Source organism: Lissotriton vulgaris, chromosome 10 (genome assembly GCF_964263255.1).
Source record: "Lissotriton vulgaris chromosome 10, aLisVul1.2, whole genome shotgun sequence".
Taxonomy (NCBI): domain Eukaryota; kingdom Metazoa; phylum Chordata; class Amphibia; order Caudata; family Salamandridae; genus Lissotriton; species Lissotriton vulgaris.
Window position 1 is genome coordinate 834,432,459 of NC_141698.1, and position 18,619 is coordinate 834,451,077.

General features: G+C 47.5%; 1 protein-coding gene across 1 annotated transcript in view; it reads left to right on the plus strand.

Annotated features, from left to right (window-relative positions):
• Positions 1 to 5,793: 5,793 nt before the first annotated feature.
• MALSU1 (mitochondrial assembly of ribosomal large subunit 1) overlaps positions 5,794 to 18,619 on the plus strand; it is a 68,172-nt gene continuing 55,346 nt past the window's right edge. The window contains exon 1 of the mRNA XM_086941760.1: positions 5,794 to 6,175. Within this exon, the coding sequence (XP_086797886.1) occupies positions 5,893 to 6,175 (283 nt within the window). The 5' untranslated portion in view covers positions 5,794 to 5,892. The remainder of the gene's footprint in view (positions 6,176 to 18,619) is intronic.

Sequence of the window (18,619 nt, forward strand, 5' to 3'; positions counted from 1 at the left end):
ATACGCAGATGAAGTAGCGCGTTACTGCGCAGAGCAGGGATATTCTCACACTGATGCCAAAGTGGGGGGAGTCCAGGAGAGAGCTGAATTGACTATGTTACTAGATACTGTAGATACATGGGATGAATTGAGAGCAGTACAGGAAAATGCACCAGATGAGGAGAAAAAGAGCTGGGAAACAGCAGGGTGTGAAAAAAGTGAGATGAATTTTTGGGTTTCTGCCGACGGAAGGGCAGTTTTACCAAATGAACTTGTTAGTCCAATGGCAAGGAAATTGCATGGATCAGCACACATAGGAAGAGATGCTATGGTGAGAGTATTCAGACAAACGTGGTTCAATCCTAAGTTTAGAGTAGCGGCAGAAGCAGTGTGTCAGCGATGTACGATCTGTCAGCAACTAAACGTAAGAAAGAGAACACCAGTTACCTTGAGTCACATAGGAAGGTCTGGGGGGCCTTTCAATAGGATGCAGATTGACTTCATAGAAATGCCTCCATGCAACAGACTCAGATACGTGTTAGTGATTGTCTGCATATTTTCTAGATGGGTTGAGGCTTACCCTACACGTAGGTGCGATACACTTACAGTAGCAAAATTGTTACTTAGAGAATTGATACCGAGATTTGGGGTGCCATCCTCTTTGGAATCGGACAGAGGAACTCATTTTAATAGCGAAGTGGTGAAGATGCTGTGTTCAGCTTTGAATATTGATCAGAAGTTACACTGCAGCTATCGACCAGAAGCTTCAGGGATCGTAGAGCAAATTAACAGTACTATCAAGTCCAGACTGGCTAAAGTTTGTTCATCGACATCCCTGAGTTGGCCAGACGCACTTCCAGTAGTTCTTATGAGCATACGTAGCACACCTGATAGAAGAACAGGCCTCTCTCCACATGAAGTGCTAATGGGGAGAGCTATGAGATTGCCATCGGTTCCGACTGCAGCGCTAGTGAACATCACAGACGATTTGATCTTGGACTACTGCAAGGGACTATCTGATGCCGTTAATTCTGTGTCCCTCCAGGTCCAGGCTGCAGAGGTTCCATCAGTACAAGACTTGTGCCATGACCTGAGTCCAGGAGACTGGGTCCTGGTGAAGAAGCATGTCAGGAAGAACTGCTTAGACGTGCGTTGGCGAGGACCATTTCAAGTCATACTTGTAACGAATACCGCAGTGAAGTGTGGAGGTCTGCCAAACTGGATACATGCCTCACACACCCGAAGAGTGCCAACACCTCCAGAAGACACAGCTCCTCTCTCGGATGAGAATCCGGCGGGAAGCGGAGAAGCCATAGAGGGGGAAAGCCAAGCTGTGGAGGTGATCGAAGAAGCTGAAACTGTGTTGGAACAGGACGACGGAGGTCAGGACACTAGTGGGACCGAAGTCGCCTCAGGAGAAGAAAGTAATTGGGAATCCGACACAGATATCGAGCAAACTGAGAGTGACCAAGAGACAGGTCCTAGAACAAGGAGCGGAAAGACAAAGAGTAACGAAGCCAGTTGGCCGGATAGAAGGAAAGGGCCAAGTTCGGAAGGAAGGAAAGAAAGAACTCTTGCTCCTATCGCTGAAGAATCGGATCAGGAGGAAGACACGACAGACTCAGGCACTGAGAGTCCACGAAGGTCGAGAAGGGTACGTGTGCCCTGTAGGAGGTACGCCACCCCAGAGTGGACTTATCTAGCAGATGTATTGGGGACAGAAATCTGGGAGAGTGAAGAGCGTGAAAGTAATCGATCTCGATCCATTTGTGGCAGTGGAGATATGGATGTTGGCGCCTGGACTCGAGACTGAGGGGTTACTGACTTTCACACTTCCCATACCCCCACGTTTGAGTAAAATTCAAGATCTAGTGCTAAAAAGATTACAGTTTCCAACAGCTGGTCAGCAAATGACAGAAGAAGAAGAAAAAGTTATTCGCTTTGAACTGTTAATAATTGTTGTGAAAGCTGCAGGTCCGAAAATAATTGTTGATGCATAAAAGACTTTGTACGTATGTTATAAAGAAGAAGATAACCTAGCACCGAGTGGAAAGAAGAATAAAATTAGGGATTACATTTAGAGGACGGAGAAGGGCTAGGGTTGTCTGCTGCTAAGAAGAGAAAAAAGACATTGTGGTGAAAAAAGATACCTGTTGATAAAAAGCACTTTAAAGACTGTGAAAGCAAACAAGCAACCAAAGACTGGAAAGAGAATTTTCGCTAGAGAACGAGGTACGCTGTTTTGATAACATGGAGAACGGCAACCCAAACAGAAAAGCTAGATGTATAGTAGGTACACTTATAGCAATAGTGATATCTCTCATAATCATAGTAGTAACAATATCTTACATGGCAGGACATGAGAATGATAAAAGAATAGCAAATGTAAAAATTGTAACGACTTTGAAACCTGCTCTTGTGGGAAAGAAGGAGGAGAGCAAGGTTATACGTGAAAAGGCGTTACTTGCAGATGAAACTCGTAGATTACACATAGACGAGTCACAGGGAAACTTTAGGTCAAATGCATATGCTAAATTATTGTACGAATATATCGATGCCATGGAGGCCAAAGATTGCTACGTTTGTATGCAATTGCCGGCTTCTGTAGACGAAGGCATTCGATATCACCATCTCCCATTGACTTATGGGATAACATGTAGTTTACTGCTTAGTATATTTTATGGTAGAGAAGGGTTTGAGTACTACTTTTCAAATTATGATTCGGTACTGCCTGAAGTTCCGAATTATAAGCAAATGAATAAGTGGGACTACTACAAAAAGGAAGATAGACTGGCTAAATTCTTTCTTCCTTGGGATACATTAGATACATCATATGCACGTAGAAATAATCTGACTTGTAAAGTGTCAGAAGTAGAGAAAAGGTTTATAGCACAAGTAGATGATCGATGCAGACGGCAGAAGATTCTAAAAATGTCAGGACAATGGAAAACAGATTGGACAGAAGAAGAGAAGGCACATAAAAAGAAAGGTAGCAATGGTCCAATAGCATTGGATAGAACGCAGAAAGGAAAGTTATGTTTAGCTCGAAGCAAGACGTATTATGAGAGCGAATTTGTAGGTGAAGTTAGTTGCGAGCACTCTTTTAAACTGGAGTACTACACGAAAGATTTTATGAAAGGGATGCAAGCTATTCCGAATGTGTATTTTGTATGTGGGAGAAATGCCTATGTAAAACTGCCAGACAATTGGTATGGTTCGTGTTACTTGGCAATTGTCTTCCCCAAAATATATCATGCAAAGGATTTAGCGATCATAGAAGGAAAGGCTTCGACGAGAACGAAAAGGGAAGTAGGAGATGTAGAAGTAGTAGGAGATGTATTTGGAGCGATGTTTCCATTGTTAGGTTTGATTCTTAACGATGTTAAGATTAGAAGGTTAGCGACAGTCGTGGATAGGTTGTCTGCCAGCACTGCAAGATCATTGATGTTAGTAGAAGGTGAGATGCAGTCGATTAGAGCTATGGTTTTACAGAACAGACTTGCTTTAGATGTGATATTAGCAAAAGAAGGCGGAGTTTGTAAAGCTTTGAAAGTTCAGGAATGTTGTACATATATTCCTGATAATTCAAAACCACTTGAGAAGGTCATACAGAACATTACACAGATTCATCAAGAAATTGAAGATTTATCAAAAGTAAATGTTTGGGAAAAAGTAGGAAATGGAGTGGGAAAGGTTGGAAGTTGGTTTGCTAATCTAGGCAAAGGTATAGTTTGGTATATTTTAAAGCCTGTATTAATAGTATTAATTTGTATAATTACATTATTGGGATTAGTAAAATTGTATAAATGGTATAGGTCGAACCAGTTACAAAGATCGATGAGAGATCAAGAAAGGAGACTAGCTGTTCTACAAGATCAACAGTATAAAAGTCTGAGAACACTTGAATCGATAAAAAGAGGAACTGATGTAACTAGTTCGGTATAAGAGATGTATTCAAATTGCTTTTAGTGATGACTCCTAAAAGTCATCAAAGGGGGGAACTGAGAGAGCGCAATTTGAATGCAAAGTATATCATAGCCATATCTAGACGTATATGTCATAAACGTAGGAATGAAACGCATATTGTAATGTTAAGTTGGCGATTATAGCATAAAAGCCAACGAATGTGATAACATGGTATGGGAAATGTAAATGTATTTACATGTTAAAATGCATTAGATTTAGAAGGCCCGTATACAAGATGGGTAATGTAGAAATGCTTAGGAAATATCGAACGTGCACAGTAGAATTCGTGTACGTGTGTAACTTTAAACATGTGTAACTTTAAAGTGAGAGACGTGGAGAAATAACGTGGATAAATGTATAAGAGAACTTACATGACGATGTAACCAAGGAGAATGTATAAGTTATACTCTACGCAGTCGTATTCTATGTATTACTTATATTTGATGTAGAATGTATTTAAGTATAACGAAGGCTTTGCTAAAATACGGATATATAAATGTATGCCAAAGGTTATACTGTGTAGAGGGTTTCTGTAGGAATGCTGGAAGAGTTTAGGTCACTTGTGTTTGTAACCTAACTGGTCAAGAGTTCGCAGGAGCATAGTCAAGTGAATGTAATTTAGAGGACTTGTAAAAGTCGTAAATAGCTTGATGTGGACGTGAGAGCCGAGAAGTCTAGCACTCGTTAGATTTAAGGTGACAATGCCAGACGGAGCTTATTGCTCGAACGTGAGGAGAGACACTTTTTGAGGTGGACTATGTTTTGACAAGACCATTCACAGGACCTAGCAGGGTCAAGTTAAAGCTGGCTCTTACCTCGAATCGGAGCGGGGGCACAAGCCAGGCACAGCAGCAGCAGGGCTCTCCTTGCAGTCAGCAGGAAAGGCACGGACAGCGGGAGGGGGGCAGGAAAGGCACGGACAGCGGGAGGGGGGCGGGAAAGGCACGGACAGCGGAAGGGGGGGCGGGCGGGCACACGGACAGCGGGAGGGGGGACGGAGGAAGGCAGGACAGCAGCAAGCACTCACCAGAGGTCGGGGCAAATGACAAAATAAAAGGCTGCCAAAAAAAAATAAGTAAACGCCCACCGCCGCAATGACGTTGTCAAAGGGGCAGGATGAGAAAAATCGCCGGGAACGCCCACCAATCGCCTCGCTGAAAGACGGACGCCTCTCTCTTCCAATGGCTAGCTTCCATTTAAGGAGCTAGCCAATGGAACAGAGAGGCGGGACTTTTGTCCATACTAGTAAACAAAAGTTTTCGCCTTGCGCGAAAGTCTGCTTGCGCAGCTTTCGGCGAGGCGAAACCTAAAAACAATATAATTTACAATGCCAATACCTAAACTTTCAAACGTGCTAGACCGATTGCATTGCAAAGGCTTGTTTTGATTTTACTTATCTGGACCCATATCGTTGGGATAATGTTACAGTATCCTCACTGGTAGTTAGTCATTAAAAGCAAGACAGGAATAGCAAAATCCTCGTGCTAAAGAATTAAACTATTTTCGGATAAGGGCCACCCACTACACCTGAGCCTCTACGTGTGAAAACTTGCCTTTTAGTGCTGAGCTGAACTTCATTTAAAACCAGGAGGTGCACAATTTAATGAAGCCTTCATAAACGAAACTCTTGCAAACACGACTGGAGTATGCCTTAAGCCTAATGATCAAGCGACTCTGTCCACAGTATCGTATCACACGTATGCACCTTCTTCACAAGGCAATGTCAATGGGTTGTTTACTTATTAGCCTAGATCTCTTTGACATTTTTAGTCGGCAGAGGGAGAACTCCCCGTTCCAAAATGGCCGCCAAGCCCATGCAGAACATTTTAACAGCTAAACCAACTCGAAGACGTCTTTTGTTTTTATTGCTAACGTTTTGCCGTGCACCACTTCTTTTGCTTCAGATTGCCTGTCCTTCTAGTGGCCAGGGTCCACAGCGGTCGAGCGATGTTTAATCGCTCTATATCTGTTTGCAGAAAAACCCTGCAAACTCATCTATTGCAGACTTTTAGAAAACCCGCAGCGCAGCAGCTGGGAGTCTTGGCTGCAGGCGCTACACGAACAGCGTGTGCTGGGGCTTCCGTTTGGCTTAATTGCGCCCCACACCTGTCATGGCCACTTCGCTGCAGATATTTTACCTTGCCTTCGGAAGCAGGAGTCGATGGCTCGTCTGACCTAAAGCAGCCTTCAGAAGCCTCTGATGAAAGAAAGTCAGAGAGCGACGAAACAGGTACAGCATACGTGCAGTGTCAACGTGCGCGTTGAAGCTTTCCAAACTGTAGTCAAAACTATGTGGAAGTAAGGGCCATACCGTGTATCTGTAGATTATAAACATCCCTACGGAGAAATTGATGGCCATAATCACATCATGTTACGTAAGACACAGAGTTCTGTTATTCACCTTGCATGCCTTGCGCAGCACACGAACTCCTGGGTTTTAATCACGCCTAACATGGCCGACCCTTGGTTTCATTTTTCGGCCGCGCGTTCTAGTCAGTAAAATCAGTGGTGTAGTTAGGTGTAATATTGAAGATGGGATGGACAGAGCAGCTCAGAAAGTACATTGCAGAGACTTATGTATAACATCGGGCGGGTATCCGATGCAATTTCCACCTCGTGTGCACATAAGTATATTTGTTGAACTTCGTGTCTTATAATAAAAGAGGTTTTCCTTTCACATAGCTGCCAAGTTTTCAGGCTGTTTATATGTGGCATGTCCATGTTTTTTTATGTGACTTCCAGCTGTCTTATGTGTGATATTTTGAGTTACCATTTTGTGTGAATAGAACAAAGTAATGAGAGTTTTTTTAGGTCTCGCTTGCAACAGCGCATTCATTGTCTCTCGCTTGCAAGAAATATTGTATACAAGTAACTTGCAGTCCACCCATTGCTTACCATTCTTTGACTTAATTTACACTCTTATTTACTGCCTTCTAATTGGCCAGCGTGTGTACCTAGGGGGAAATCTGCCTTCGAGTGCAGTTGCGCTTCTCGTTAACCTACAAAGTCTATCAAGTTATCAAAATGGGGTGAAACATGCGCCAAGATGGCTCAATACAATAAGCTATATCTACTTCTTATGGTTCATCCATAAATTGTCATATATATGTGGCTCAGCACAGGATCAGAGCCCAGGCATTTTTTTCACCCTTCTGGGCCAAGTTAAATACACTGCTCTCCAGAAAAAAGAATAAAGGCCTCCCCACACAATGGAAGAAATAAGCAATGCTTCATTCAGCTCCTGAGGAGGAAAGGGTTTGTGGAAGAATATATGCATCCATTAATTAGCTATCACACTGCACCAGGGATGGGACAGCCCAGGCCCACTGAGCAAAGGAGGGAGCCCAGACCCCTGGAGCCAACAGGAATGGGCCTCCTCTTTGAAGTTTTGGTGGGAAAGTCCCTGGCAATGATGTCAGCGAGGGACGATGGTAACCTCTTTAATGGTCCCAGCAGGCTGTGCATAAGGGTTGGGACACGGGTGGAGAGGTGAAGTGTCACCTTGGGATTGGACAGAGGTGCCTTGCTTCTAGAACTTTACGTCCCCTTTTAAAAACATCTGAAGAAGGGAAAGTTTGTGCTTTTTGCTGGAGCTGGACACTGGGACTGGATGGCGGCAGACATGGACAGCTGGAACTAGAAGCTCACTAATGCCCTCTTTAACTAAGTACTTTGCCTAAAGTTGAGCTCATGACCAATGGGCCCCTTTCCAGCACCAGTGAAACAGGCCCATTTGTACCCCATAAGACCAGTTGGGGTAAGAACTGGACTTATGCACACCTACTAGGAGAGAAACTCCAGAGGACAAGCAAAAGGAGCAAGGCTAGTACAGGGAGCTAATGGAACCAGCTCCCTGCAAAGTGTGCCAACTTGGAGGCCCAAGAAAAATGCTCCAGGTGGATTGGACTGACCATTCAGGTCAAAATTTGCCCAAAATTGCGAGAATCGGCCCAACGGGGTCCAAGATGTGCAGGAAAAGAAATCTGATCTTTTGCTCCCAGGAAGCTCATGGTTTGTTCATCGGCCATGATGGGAAGTTGAGTTCCGACTGTGACAGTCCAGTTGATGGTTGAAGTTGCTGTATATGGAGGTGATTTTGTTACAGAAGAATTCTGAGAGTTTATTGCTAAGGTCTTGTGAGGGTGTGATTGTTGCTGAAGGGCGGCAGGAGGCATGGTGATATCATTAATAGTGAACATTATCTTGATGCTGTTTGTGCTGGCTTTGATACAATCTGCAAGAGCTGTGCTCTTGTTGTTCTATATCTGCTGATGGTAGCTTTATAGTGTTTTGAAAATGTCTTTATCTGTGGTGTCTCGACTTGCTCTTCATTTGTGGTCCAGTTGTTTGCAGTAGTGTTTCATTTGCCTGAGTTCCTTTCCTCTGTGTACCAGCTGACCTGTGGTTGGATTCTTGCTCTTGTCACGAGGAAAAGTTTTCACATCCTCACTCCGTGCTATCCTTAGTTCTAAATAAACAGAATGGCCTAGTAAATGCCCCTCTTTTCTCAAATCTCTGCCACACACTAGAACCCCATCTGCCATTGCTTCTCTAATCTCCATAAGCCATAACTTAAACTTGAATAACAAACCTGGATTTTGCTGGTGCTAGCATGCCCCCTAGTTGCTGGTTGAACGATCTTCGTCCAAGGAGACCAAGATTGATTTTTATATGGAGCTTCTTAAGATGTTATTGCAAGATGAGGTGTAATCCCTGCCTTGAGACCAGAGCATTTGATAACCCCTCTTCAAGGAGAGTTTTTTGTCAGTCAAGTGTCCACCTCCAAAGCTGCCCCAAAAAGAACTCCATCAGGTGGTCCACTCTTTTTGCTGGGGAGCAGCGCATTTTCCAGTGGGATGTGGCTCACCCCTCTCTGTGATCCAAGAGCAGTCATCCACATGCTAACGATCAGCCCCTGTGGCTACTAGGCCTCAACTGACACAAGCCTGCATTATGGCGCATTTGCTTGTCTGTGTCTATGACCTCTGGTGCACTGTCAGTAAAAGCACATTAAAAATATGGTTAAGCATGTAGAGCTCCCTTTAACAATAGCTGTCTTTATAGGCCCTTCTATGCCTCCCTTTTTAGGTCTCGCCTGTCGATGCGCATGCGCATCGAGCAAGCGAGACTATGGGGGCTTATCCACTCTTTATCCACTGCAAGGAATCGTGGCGATTCCTTGCAGTGCCCGTGACTTTTAAGCTCAATGCGCATGCGCATTGAGCTTAAAAGCGCGTGCACGTCCGTCTTGTTTTACCCGCTCCGCCCCCTCCCCATCGCATTTCTCCTCCCCTCTCCCCTCTCTTCCCTCCGTCTTGTTTGTTTATTTTACCCGCTCCGCCCCCTCCCCTTCCCGCCGTGTCGCATTTCTCCTCCCCCCTCCCCTCTCTTCCCTCCGTCTTGTTTGTTTATTTTACCCGCTCCGCCCCCTCCCCTGCCCGCCGTGTCGCCGTGTCTCCGATCCTTTCGCTTGAGGAGAAAATAACGGTAATTTACAAGCCAGTGTAATGACGCCACACATATAAACCAACAATTTCGCAAGAAAACGTCCAGCTCAGACTCCTGCAATCATAGAATAGACAACTAAATAGCACGGATCACAGACTCATTGAGGAAGTGGCCAGACCATCCTCAACTTAGTCACCAAACTGCAAACCCTACTCTCCTCTTCCTACTCTCCTCCCCCCTCCCCTTATCTGGCCTTCCCTCCGTCTGTTCCCTCTCCCCGCTCCGCCCCCTCCCCTGCCCTACCCCCCAGCAATTTGGCCTTCCACTGCGGCGTCAGGAATGGCAGGCGTTGTTTCGTCTTCCTGTGCCACTCGTGCTGCTATACCGGCCCATCGTCTGTCTCCCTCCTCGCCCCGTCGCTGTATCGCTCGTTACCCACGCTGCGTGGGGAGAAGGGGCAGGAGTTGCTTTTCGGAAACTCCCAGATCTCGCTACTTTTCTGTGGTCTTCGTTTCCGCTTGGGTTGGGAACGTACCTTGCTGGCATACACCTCTTGGGGCACGGATTTCTTTCACCCATACTCTGGGAACGGCCTGCCAGTAGTACTGCTCACCCCCTTCAGCAGGCATTTTCCTCCACGGCACACGCAGAGGTGCTGGCGCCGCTCCCGTCAGCCGCGGGCGGCATGCTTTGACTTTCTGCTCTGACCCCCACTGCAGCAAATTCTTTCAGTTCACTGCTGTGCTTGAAAAAAACCTTCTCACCGGAATGCACATAATAAAAGAGGGGCACCTTTTATTATAAGTGTGCACATAGACTTTTTTGTGCTAAGTGCAAATTGCAACTTTTCAATAAATATTTTACTCTGAGTGATAGAAGGGGCTCTGTTAGTAAAAAGCTGTTACGTACTTTAGGATGCAATTTAATCACTTGTTGAGTAACATTTTAAACCCCTCACCCTCCCTCACCCTCACCCACACTCACCCTCACCCACACTCACCCTCACTCACCTTCAACACCTCACCCTCACTCACCCTCACCCACACTCACCCTCACTCACCCTCAACGCCTCACCCTCACTCACCCTCAACACCTCACACTCACTCACCCTCACCCTCTCTCACCCTCTACCCTCACTCACCCTCAATACCTCACCCTCACTCACACTCACCCTCATTCACCCTCACTCACCCTCACCCACCCTCACCCACCCTCACTCACCCTCACTCACCCTCACTCACCCTCACTCACCCTCACTCACCCTCACTCACCCTCACTCACCCTCACTCACCCTCACTCACCCTCACTCACCCTCACTCACCCTCACTCACCCTCACTCACCCTCAACCCCTCACCCTCAACCCCTCACCCTCAACCCCTCACCCTCAACCCCTCACCCTCAACCCCTCACCCTCAACCCCTCACCCTCACTCACCCTCAACCCCTCACTCACCCTCAACCCACCCTCACCCTCAACTCACCCTCACACAGTGCAATCGGTCTCGGAGCATTTGAGTTAGAGCTTTTAGAAATGTTTATGGCTTTTTTTTTTTTAATTCTTTAGCATTGGCTACAGGAAACAAAAATGCTAAAGATTTACAAAAAAACCCATAAACAATTCTAAAAGCACTAACTCTAATGCTGCGAGACCTATTGCATTTCCAATGCTTGTTTATATTTGTTTTTGTGGATCAGAACGAGTTTATTTGATTATTCGGATTTCGACTTGAATATACTCAGTGGTTGGATTTATTTCCAAATTAGTCTGTAGACTCTGGCGGATATTGTCCTTTCTGCTGCCGGCCATGAAGAGTTAATTCTTCCATGAAGAGTTCTCCCAATGCCTTGTATGTTGGGAGAACTCCTTTTTCTGAAATATGTTTCTTTTTATTGGACAGACTAGCTACCCTTACTTCTTAAAGTGGGAGTTTTTATCTGAACCCCTTCCTTCGCATTTACCAGTAGCTTCTAGCTCCCACTATTGACTGAATTTTTCTCTCAAGAAGACTGGTCTCTGCTTTGAGAAGCGAAATGGTCACTGTGTTCTTTGAAGTATTTCTATGAGTGTCTCCTAAGCTCTTGATACTATGGATTCGGGGAATAATGCTCATCATATTGGTTATAATTTGTGGGTGGTTTAAATGTTTTATGAACCCATAGTTCATAAACCTCCATTGGATTCTCCGTCATGCCGGGGTTTAGATCTTACTGAAGGATTTATCCCTATTCTATTCCAAGCACACTTATATAGTGTATGACTACTGGTGGGCCTCCCAGTGCTGTCAGTGCGGCTAAGAAAGAGGAATTTACAAAAATGCATTCTGATATATTCAGGTTTTTAGTCCCTTACGGAAAGTAAGTTCCTTTTCAAGAATTTGAAGAGGGGGGGGGGGGGGGGGGGTGTTTCACAGTTTAGATGCATTGAATGAAAATGACCATTCTCCCGATTATGGTCTCCTAATCAGAGGAATCGTAGCCAAAAAGGCATTGCAGTTATGCAGCAATCTCCCAGATTTGTAAAAGGAAAGCAGTGATCTAGAGATAGCCAGTCCCACAGTGGCCTTGACTCGCAGATTGATGTCTTGGGAGATTATACAGTAGGGGTGCTGCAATATTCTATTCCACCTGTAGTTTTTTAATTGTGGCTTTAGGCGCTCCCAAATACAGGGAATTGCCGTAGTCCAGGTGGCAAAGGATGAGCACCTAGACTCCATTCTTTTTGCAGTGGAAAGGAGGAGGAGAAGAATGTTGTGCAGCATCCTAAGCACCTTAGCAACCCACAGCAGGTCGCAGCTGTTTTAAAAAAAAAAAAACTTTTGTTTATTGAGTTTTTGCGAAGATAAGATGCAGACAAAAGGAAAAAACAGCGTACAGACCGTTGCACTACAGTATCCGTCATCCAATTACAGTATACATATGATGCTATCACATACAGACTCTATTATTTGACAAATAAAAGAATCGAGGGGTTAGAGGAAGGTGCAATATACATGATTAATCAACCTGTGTCGCACGAATATAGTCGGTGAAAAACTTCCAGTAGTCTCTCGGTCTTGATCTGGCGGGCAGTTCTTCCTCGTAGGTGTGCAGCATATTCTTACTGTATGCCATATCTCTTAGCCATAGTTTTTATCGTGGGCGTATCTCTCCTGTCTCAACATAATGACACTCTACGTTTGGCAAGAAGCAAAGAAATCACATAAAAGTTACGTTTAATCAACCCTAATAGGCTGGAACAATCCATATCTATGCCTACCATTTTACCCAGTGTGCATGTAACTTGTTCCCAGAAGGTCCGTACAGCGGGATAAAACCAAGCAAGGTGAATGAAATCAGCTTCGTCAGCTCTGCAAGGTTTACATTGTGCGTTTGTGCGTAATCCATATCGAAAGAGCCGGGCCGGTGTATGGTAGGTTTGATGAAGGTACTTAAAGTGTAAGATTCTTAAATTACCATTGACCGTGAGCATTCCTGTTATGCAGCAGGCAGTTGACCATTCCACCTCAGTGAGAGGGACCTCCAGCACCTCGTTCCATCTAAGCAATGCTTTGTGGGTCGTACCTGCAATCTCTTCCTGCAGTGAGTTATATAACCTGGAGACTAAATGTGTCTTACTCGCAGTAGTGATCAACATCTGCAAGGTCTGTGTTAGACCTGGCACCTTGGCGTGAGTCTCCCTTCCACTTTTTGCTGATGTGCCTCCGATGTTTTGCTGGTTTTCCGATACTCAGAGCACTCCGCCACGGCTGACCCGTGCCGCAGTGCAAGTGCTCCCTACTGTAAATTGTACATGCGATTGGTATCCATGATTGGTTCATTGGATTTACTGTTAGTCCCTAGTAAAGTGCACTAGGAGTGCCGGGGCTGGTAGATGCCAATACTGCTGGTGGGCCTGCAGCGCTGGTTGCGCCACCCACCGAAGCAGCCGTAAAGATGTGTCTGGGAACTGCGACCGCAGAACCCGCGTGCGGTCTCGTACTGTCACGCTAGCTGGGCAAGTGCACCCACTTGCCAGCTCCCGAACCTTCCCTTGACTACATATTAGTCACCCCTATGGTAGGCCTGCGGGCAGGGTGCGTTGTAGGTGTAAGGTAGGACAAGCCCTGATGTGTGTGGCATGTCCTAGTAGTGACTTACAACCAAAACCGTATTTCACTATTGAAGGCTACCTGCTCCATTAGGCCAGACTGAGCTGCTGGAATTATTACACCCTATAATCCCAGCAGGCTCAAGGAGCATGGTAGCGCGTCGTGTTTAGTATGCCTGAATATTTATTTTAGTAAAGTTTATTTTAGTATCCTGGGTTTGCAAATGCTACTTTTAGAAAGTTAGCATTTGCTTGCCTAACCATTTCAGCCCGCCTCTGCTGGTATGTGTATCTGACTGTCTGGGACGTGTGAGTGACAGGGCTGGGGGGATGACAGGTGGTGAATGCGCAGGTTACACCTTAGTGGGAGGTAGGAGTGCCTCTTGACTCGAACTGTAGCTGTGCTCTGCCACCACAATGCTGGCTCCACCCTCCTGGGGAGCGACTGATGACTCAGCCGGCCCCTGGCCCAGGAAGGGCGAAGCCCCCATCAACAAGGTACTCTGGCCGCCCCTGTCCGCACAATGCTGACTCCACCTCCTGTGGGGCGTCTGATGCGCCTGCCCCTCACACTGAAAGCAGAAGCCGGAGTACACCCACCAGGGTACTCAAGGACTGAGAGTGGCTATGCAAAGGCCCCCCTGGCCTGCGAGAACAAAAGAAATGCCATATAAAAGAAGGAGCCCTGCTCCTTGAAAATTAGATCCTGTTTGGGCTACAGAAGGAACTCTGCCCGACGAGAAGGACCGGGAAGGACAAGGAAGAGTGCTGTCTCTTGCCTGTGTCTGGTGCCTTGCTGCCGAAGGAGAGGAAAAAGGAAAGACTGCGAGAAGACTTTTGCTTTACAAGACTTTGTGCCAAACTCTGCTAAAAGATCTCCAAGGGCTTGCAACTGAACTTGCCCCCTGTCCAGCGCCCCAGGACCAGTGGGCGCTACACCCTGAAGAAAGCGACTGCGTGTGCTGCTTATCGCTGCAGTACCGACGGAGGAGTCTCCTCCAAGGCAACGACATCCACCTGACCACCGTGACCGGGGCCCAAAGCAACAGCGAAAGCAAAGTGAGGACCAGCCGCCGCTGGCCCGAACACCGTGACCGCAACTGCACCGGGAGCCCGAGAGCAAAGCGAAGGAGGACCCGTCCGGTCCGAGCTCTCGAGTTGACTGCGCCACGAGCAGCCAATCCACTTGCAAAGACGGACAGTTGCCCTGTGAGAATCCACTAGGTCGGTACCTTGCCCGACAGCTCAGCTGTGAGCGCACAGCTGCACCGGCACTTGGCTGGGTACGTCCTGCACTTGAGGACCGTACTGCCACTTGCCGCCACCACGCAGCCGCCGCCTCCAGGGTCGGAGCGGACGACGAGGAAAGGACCCTGCCGCCACAGAACACCGCTGCCCCGGATGACCCGTGAACTGCTCGGCTGAGAGCCGCAACGAACAGCGACCCCGGGAAGGCAACGCGACGTGGGACAGATCCCCTGGAAGCCGCCTGCTCCACAAGAACTTTGTTGAACTGGGCAGAAGGCCCTAAAGAACTCTTATTGCTAGAAAGAACTGTGGCAACCTGAACTAACTAACTTGGTACCGCTATTTGAAAGTCTGACCACTGTATTCACAAGCCTGCTTAAAATCTATATAAAGATATATATTTTTACAGAATACAGTCTGGTCTCATTGTGTGGTGGGTTGGTTGTGACGGTGTAATATTGCAAGTGTTTAACCCTATGTGCCCCAAAGATTAGCCTACGACTGCTTAAGCCACACTACCTAGAGGGTAAGCAGAGGTTGTCTGGAAGGTAACCCTCAGCCCTGACGAGGAAGAGAGAGGCCCTGCTTGTCGCTAGTGTCGCACTGCGCCAACTAGCAGAGCCTCCCCCTTCCTACATTGGACGCAGCGGTGAGGATATTCGAATTTACACTTGCAGTATCTATACCTTAACTTCTGACCATTGCACAGTGATTACAGTCCAGTTACTTAGCCACAGACTTTGCTGTTTGCCGAAAGAAGATTCCGAGTGTGAGAACCATGCCGGGCACGAAGAGCCTGGATGGAGCGGAGTCCACGACCTCTGAGGTGTTGGAGGTGGAGTGGGACGCCGCAAAGCTGGACAAATACTCAAAGACTGAGCTGAAGTTTTTCTGTAAGAAACTCAAGGTTCCGCACGCTGGTTGCAAGAATAAGCCAGAATTCTACAAGGCCCTGAAAGCCTGGGTAGAGTCCAGAAAGGCCCCGGAGGATCAAGACGCCCTCGCGGAACAAGATGCAACGGAGGAGCAGAATGCACTTGGGGATCTGGTGGATCTCGAAAGGCAAGACAGCGTGCACAGCTTTGGTAAAGGCCTGTCGCCGGAGGAGCTGGCAGACAGGAAAGAAACAAGGAATCACGAAAGAAAGCTGGCAGAATTGAAAATCCAACTGGAGCTTGAGACAAAAAGAATGACGCTGGAAGAGCGAAAGCACCAAATGGATTATGAAGTGAAAATGAGGGAGATAAGTCTCAAGGAGAGAGACTTGGATCGTCCTCCCTCTGGTGGCAGCACATCGCCAGTGCAGGTAGAGTCAAGAGTGCACATCCCGAAGGACGTAGTTAAAGAGTTCTTTAAGGGGGATGACATAGGACAGTGGTTTAGGGCATACGAGGTAGCCATGTCCTCCCACCGGGTCCCTGACAAGGATTGGGGAGCGGGGTTGTGGGGAAGGTTCCTTAGTGAAGGGCGAGATACCTTGCTAGATTTGCCCGTTGAGAATCAGAGATCCTATTCCCACATGAAAGAAGCTTTAATGAGCAGGTACGGGCTTACCCCTGAAATGTATAGACAGAAGTTTAGGGGATGTACTAAGCGGCCTGGGAATACGTATGTGGAGTATGTGACTTATTTTTGCAGAGCACTGGATGGTTGGGTGAAGGGTAGCAAAGTGAATGATTTTCAAGGTCTCTTTGATTCATTTGCATGGGAGCACTTGTCTGATCACTGTTTTCCTGAGTTACGCCAACACCTGATCGATAGCAAGCTGTCCAACCCGAGGAAGCTTGCTGAGGAGGCGGACCGCTGGCTCAGCACCAGGGTCCACAAGGGTCCCGTGGGAGACTCCGCCAAGAGTGGGCAGGGTCCCCAGCAGAAGAGTGGGGGGGACAAGGGGGGAAAACAGAAAGGGTTCCAAAAAGGCCCCCAAAGTAGTTCCCAGGGGAACCAGCAGCAAGGTTCTCAGCCTTCCCCACCCCCGAAGCAGAATGGGGCCCCGACAGGTAAACCTGTTCCAAAGGGGCCCTTCAATTGTTACAAATGTGGCGCACCTGGACACATATCCAGTGACCCCAAGTGTCGCCTGTTTGGAAAACCCGCACCCACTGGTGCTCCGCCCCGTCAAGTGACTAGCGTTCACTTAGGAGAAGAAGTGATGGTCCCGGGGGGTGGAGATCCTGTTCACATGACCCTAGTCTCGCTAGGAGACAGTGAGATGATCCCTACGAACTACCTGCCCTCTAACACTAAGAAATATGGGCAGGTGGTGATCATCAATGGCAAGGAAGCTGAGGCTCTTAGAGACACAGGAGCCAGTGTGACTGCAGTGAGGCAGCACCTGGTGTCTCAAGAGCAGGTTGTACCCCATGCCTACTGTAGGGTTATCAACGCTGATAATTCTGAGAGTCAGTGTCCGATGGCTCAAGTTCCCTTCGAGTGGGGGGGGGGGTCTCTGGTACTCTGCAGGTCTGTGTAAGAAAAACCATGCCTGTTGACTGTTTGCTAGGGAATGACTTGGAGCACTCCCCTTGGGAAAAGGTGGAGAAGACGACTCACCTGCGGATGGTGGGTCTGCCTGACTGGGCGTGCGTGACCACCCGGTCAATGGCAGCTAGTAGGGGTGATCAAGAGGTCCTGGGGCTTGAAGGAGAGGCCCAGGAACCGGCCTTAGGGAGAAGGCGCAGGGGGCGCGGGAAACCGGCCCCTGAAGTTCCCACGGTCCAGGAGGAAGCAGACCTTGAGGGGGATGCCCTGGAGCCTACAGGGGAACAGATTGCCGAACTGGGGGACCTGCCTGAGCTGACCCATTGGCAGCAAGAAGGAGGACCCTCCAGGGAGGAATTCTGCAAGGAGCAGAAAGAATGCCCTTCTCTCGTAGGTATGCGGCAGCAGGCTGCAGACCAGGCCAATGGTGTTCAGGCCAAAACACATTACGTGTACTGGGAGAACGACCTCCTGTATTCAGAGCCTAAGGCTGCTGAACCTGGGTCAGCCCGTGTGCTGGTGGTACCCCAGAAGTTCAGAGCCTTCCTACTGGGTCTGGCTCATGATGTGCCTTTAGCAGGACATTTGGGGATGGACAAGACCTATGACAGGCTTGTCACCCACTTTTACTGGCCCCAAATGCATAAGAGTTCAGACGCTCATTGCAGAACCTGTCCGACAGGCAAGTGGGAAGACCGGAGGGAAGAACAAGGCTCCCCTCCAACCCTTCCCTGTGGTCGGTACGCCATTCCAGCGAGTGGGTATTGACATTGTTGGGCCTCTGGACCCCAAGACAGCCATGGGCAACAGGTTCATCCTGGTCTTGGTGGATCATGCCACCCGGTACCCTGAAGCCATCCCTCTGAGGACAGTGACGGCCCCCGTGGTGGGACGTGCACTAATGGGAATTTTCTCACGAGTAGGATTCCCTCTAGAGGTGGTGAGCGACAGGGGGACCAACTTCATATCCAAGTATATGAAGTCCCTTTGGCAAGAGTGTGGCGTAACGTATAAGTTCAGTCTATGTTGTGGGGTCAGTGGGTCACTGGTCCCATCCTTGTACGCACACAATGATTCCTCTGTGAGTTACAAAGGTTTCTGTAGATTATTTCAGGCAGTGTTTGCAATCATCATTTTATTCATAATTTTCCTTTTTGTAGGTTATTGACATTTTGCCTTGTTCATTTTTGATTTGCATAATCTGATACAATCCTTATATACATCCAATGCATTTCGGGGTTGTCATACACCCCTTCATCAGGGAAAGGACTCTGTAAACACAAAGTATTTGAATCATAAATAATGTGAAAACGAAACGTATGTACAGTGTGCGCATGCACCATAGTGGGACCTAGATCGTGGGTAATTTTGGTAGCGGAGTGTAGAAAAGTGGGGGTAATTTATGGAGTA